This window comes from Palaemon carinicauda, chromosome 15 (genome assembly GCF_036898095.1).
Source record: "Palaemon carinicauda isolate YSFRI2023 chromosome 15, ASM3689809v2, whole genome shotgun sequence".
Taxonomy (NCBI): domain Eukaryota; kingdom Metazoa; phylum Arthropoda; class Malacostraca; order Decapoda; family Palaemonidae; genus Palaemon; species Palaemon carinicauda.
Genome location: NC_090739.1, coordinates 34,126,879 through 34,131,878, shown reverse-complemented (window position 1 = coordinate 34,131,878; position 5,000 = coordinate 34,126,879). Strand labels below are relative to the sequence as shown.

General features: G+C 35.1%; 1 protein-coding gene across 2 annotated transcripts in view; it reads left to right on the top strand.

The window, feature by feature from the left end:
* LOC137654551 (ectonucleotide pyrophosphatase/phosphodiesterase family member 1-like) overlaps positions 1-1,888 on the top strand; it is a 43,105-nt gene extending 41,217 nt beyond the window's left edge. For both annotated transcript variants that reach the window (XM_068388279.1, XM_068388281.1), the window contains 4 exons: positions 1-124; positions 378-588; positions 956-1,100; positions 1,494-1,888. The exon at positions 1-124 is cut by the window's left edge and continues 74 nt beyond it. In XM_068388279.1, coding sequence (XP_068244380.1) covers positions 1-124; positions 378-588; positions 956-1,100; positions 1,494-1,637 — 624 coding nt within the window. In that variant the 3' untranslated portion in view covers positions 1,638-1,888. The remainder of the gene's footprint in view (positions 125-377; positions 589-955; positions 1,101-1,493) is intronic.
* The last annotated feature ends 3,112 nt before the right edge of the window (positions 1,889-5,000 follow it).

Genomic DNA, 5,000 nt, shown 5'->3' with positions numbered 1-5,000 from the left:
AATGGCCTAGATGGCTTTAGATGGTCTAGTGACGCCAGGTTACCAACTGATATTACTCCTACCTGCACAGCTTATAATATGCTCAAGCGACAGAACTTCTCGATGTTACCGTTATTCCCATCAGGTAAGCTTTTCATCATGTTTGTCGTGATTATCTTTCCATAAGTTGATTCTTTATAAAATTATGTTCGGGAAATCAAGAGTGATACTAATGACACCATAGTAGTGATTTCACTGTAACTGCATCAGACTGGTGGAATAATTCTAGGTATATTATCTCTGTGATTTTTAACAATAGATTAATCATGAGTTGTCGAGTGTCACAACTACCAGGGTCACTGATAATTGAGCTCATGTCTTCTTTTTAATATCCTCAGCTTTCAGCAGAAATCACACAGAGGGCTGGGAAACGTCTCATCTGATCAGCAACACCATTCCAGTTAGTCAGGATGTCAGGGATCGATGGCAAGGACTCCTAAATACATTAGCCCCTTCTTGGATAGAGTCCCAAGGATCCCTGAACTTCGTTCTCGGTCTGATTTTCGATTACGACGCGAATTCCCATCCGGATAACTTCACTGCTTTCAGGTACTTTGTATTAAGTTAATCTAAGGATGCCAAAAAGGTTGGTTCGTAACTCACCTATTTATAATGTAGAGAAGCTTTCTTTCTATCTATTGCCAAGCTTTGGAATTTTCTACCGCCTCTTATATTTCTTTCCTTTCTTTTTTTTGTGAGTCAGAGTATATAATATTCTTTGTGATTAAATACCACCATTCTTCTATTTGTTTACTGTATTTGTTTATTTTTTTTCTATAAAATGCACAAGATTTTCTATCTCAATGGACATTCCTTAAGAAAATGAAGCATCTAATGAATTGTGTTAATATTTTGTATGTAAAACGATATAGCCTCCATCTTCGTTTGCGCTGTAATGGACTTTTTTTTCTCACAGCAAAATGCCAGCGGTACCGACTGACCTATTTTGTGTACTGACCCGGTGTCTGGAAGAAGTGACGTCATTAAACAAATGCCCCGTGGAACAGCTTGACAGTATGGCGTTCATCTTTCACCAAGAACGACCCATTACCAACTGTTTGGTAAGTTTTTAGCAATAAGAAATTTTAAGCAAATTGAGTCTGGATTTAACAGTCATTTTGTTTCAGAAATCAAAAGAACAGTTTTTGGTTCCATTATCTGGAAATGGCATAGAAAGCTCTTGTAAAATATCTTTTGTCCATATACTAAAGTGGAGATTGTTCATACCTTATTCAGATACTATGGGACATATATCTCATTCTTAAAAGCCTAAGATCTTAGATAATTCTTTTAAGTTTAAAGCCGAAAGAAAAGCTGTACATATAGTCTTGTTGTTTTGAAACTCTACACAATATTTCATTTTGTTTTTCTCTACCGTAATGTAATATTACAATAATTTTGTATACATGCTATTGTAATATTAGCTTCTATTTATGAATGTAATGTTTTTGCAGAGCTTGGAAGATTTCGCTCTGAAGTTCACCAGCAGAGTAAAAGACGTCGAATTAGCATCGGGTCTCACCCTGTTCCCAGAAGTGCCCTTCGAGGATCGTGTCCATCAGATTCTCCGAATTCATCCCCAGCTATGGCCGTTGTAACGGTCTCGTCTTAGCATAGTAACGTTAATATTCCTCGTCATCGCTCAGCCAAAATGTTTGTAATTACGTCGTTTATTGTGCAATTGCGGCTTTGTGATATATAAAATTGTTCTGTCACTAATTTATATGCCTACTTCCGAGCATAAAATCTTATATTTATACCAACAGTGTTCTATTATATTTTCATAAGAATGTAATATTTGTAAAATGTATATTAACAAACCATGAATGTTATAAAGATTATATAATTTCATTGCTTTTCCTGTATCCAAGCGTATGACTAGCATATCATCCTTCTTTAACATAATAGAATTTATTTGTGAAGGGTCGAGTGTTAACAATGACAAATGTTTTCTTAACTTGAAAGAGAAACCAACGTTGACTATAATTCTTGTTTCCGTGAATTCCTTTGGCTCTCATCTTACGTAAAACATGATTCAAAACTGGAAGTCACTGCACCACGCAAAGAAAGAAATTAATTATTTTTCAAAGAACCTAAAAGAGGAAACTTAAAACTAAAAGAATAATAAAGCCATCTCCGTCAGGCCTAATTTCTTTTCCGTAATTTCAAGCCAGAAGGTGGGGCAGGAAATGCTGGGAAGACGCATCGCAGGATATGATGTGTTGATGAAAATGTTGGTGGAGCCTACGGACACTTTCCCACGTAATGACAGTTTTTAATTTGCCGGCAATAGAAATTTTTTTTTTTTTTTAATATTTTTTTTTTTTTTTTTTTTTTACTTTCATTTCTGGTAAATTGATATTCGGAATGACCAGGCTGACATGAGTCTTTTTTATACTTTATATATGACATATCTGTTTTTGACGTTAATAGTTTATATAGGACATATCTGTTTTCACGCTGTTCCAGTTTTTAGAATGATATATTGTTAATCTATTCTCATCATTTATTTATTTCCTTATTTCCTTTCCTCACTGGGCTATTTTTCCCTGTTGGAGCCCTTGGGCTCATAGCATCTTGCTTTTCCAACAAGGGTTGTAGCTTGGCTAATAATAATAATAATAATAATAATAATAATAATAATAATATTAAGTACAATGAGAGAGAGAGAGAGAGAGAGAGAGAGAGAGAGAGAGAGAGAGAGAGAGAGAGAGAGAGAGAGAGAGAGAGAGAGAGAGAGAGAGAGAGAGAGAGAGAGAGAGATTTAATTCAAATGGAAGCAAAACACAATTATAGGAAAAAATGAGACTCCAAAGAAAATAAACAGGACTGTTTATGTATGCATGAACAAACGTAGATTATCAGAGGAACGAAAAAAACCATGAAAACAATATATATATTCATTATTTTCAAATCTAACAAGTTTTAATTTTTATCTTTAGCGTTTATTATCCCATCTGTTATGACGAAGTTTACAAAAAACAGCTTACCCTTATTCAATTCACTTTTCCGGTCGGATGAATGACTAATAGCATTAGATAAAATTAATGTGTACCTTGATAAATTTGTACTATTATAAGTGTTACATTTGTAAGAAAATTGACAAAGAATGATTTTATACCTCGTTCACAATATATTTTTACAGAGTTAAACGTACAATAACTCTTCCCTTTGAATTTTATTTGTTTTCGAGTGAGAAGCTGATGCCTATTTTTTTTACATTGAATTTCTAATGGCCGTGAGGGATTGATTGATTGATTATGAGTTATCTGGCATCCTGACATCTAAGGTCATTGACGCCGACTGGCTGGGAGGGAGCGAGATATCATTTATCCTCGTAGGATGAGAGAGCCCAACCACTATTTTTCTGTCTCTGCAGCTAGGTTTGGAGTTCTTTATCTGCTTCTGTTTTCCCTTCCTCTTACAATCCTTCTTCCCTAATAATGTTGAAAGACAAATAGCTTCCTTCGGGATCTAGCCACACTTATTTCCTTTTTTTCCATTTTCTTGCTTTCTTGGTTTCTGAACGAGAAAAGGGCATACGGCTCCCGTAGTATTGGTCTGTGCTTTAAAACGTGGTTACCTTACCCTGGTAACAATTACTATAGTAAGACGAAAGGCTCAAATGCTAAAAGAAGACTTAAAGCGCCCCTCAAGGTGACCAAACTTCAAACAGAAACAGGTGTTCTCACTGTATGTCATAAAAGATGATTACTAATGGATTTTCCTCTGGGAAATCCGTTTTTTTTTTTTATCAACTTACATCTTATCTTATCTTAATCCTCTGGCACCCACGGGATGTATAGGCCCTCAATAAGTTCATCCCATATATCTCTTTCCTGTGCCACTTCTCTGAGCTCAACCCAATTCTCAGATCCAACTTCCTGAAATTGTCATCAGCCACGTTTCTCTTGATCTACCGCGTCCTCTTCTGACGTTTATTGTAACTGTAACCTAACTAGCTTATTACCGACAAAGATATCAAATTCTAAAATGAATGATTATTTTACGTGTTTTGGCATTACAAGATTGTGGATATTAACACCAGTGAAAATTCTGATATTCTGACATGCTAATTTAATTCGGAAACGATTTTTCTTTTACTTCTGGAGCAGAATGATATTAATGAAGTTGTATTTTTATTACATTGGTTGAATATTGAGTCTTTCCTCACTAATTTGTTAATTAGTTAGTATTCTACTAGGTTGGATGTAGAGTCAATCTCATTTTATTAAGTCGATATTTTACCACATTTTCGATCGAAGAGAAGCATTTTATATTAATGTGTGTTAGAGCGTGCAATTACCGCGGTGTTGACAAGTGATTCAATGTCATATAAATCTGCTGGTTAAAAAGTCACCATTTCACATTCGATTATGGTGTTGGTTAAAGAGAAGGCATTTCATTAAGTTCTTAGATGATAGGTCAAAATTTTGCAATTTTGTTGGTCATGGGTATGCTGTTGATCAGATGCATCTCACTCGTTCGAATCATGATGTTGGTTAAAGTCATAACTATTCTAAGCTGTTAGTTAACTTCACGACACTCGTTTGCGAGATCGAAGATGATTTTTGTATGCTAGATCAACAGTATTTCACGCCCGCCTTATCAGCTAATCTGACCATCTGGATTATTTTATTTATTGGCCTTTCTTACTAAGGAGTGGCAGGAAACGCTCCTCTTATGAAGGGTGCACTAATGTGAGACGTGATGTTTCCACAAAGAATTTTTTAGGAAACATCAGTTATATGATAACAGAAAACGATATTTACATCCGTTATGCAAAGCCTCGTCCATGTACGGTAAGAGACCAAAACTTTATTGATGAAAAGTATAAAGACCTTTTTCTAAAATATATGTATAACCGCACATCTTTTAACTTCCAATAATAAGATTTTCTTTCTAATGCTACATTTAGCTAGTCGTTGGTAGCTATAGCCCTTCTCTTTTAGGTGACCCGT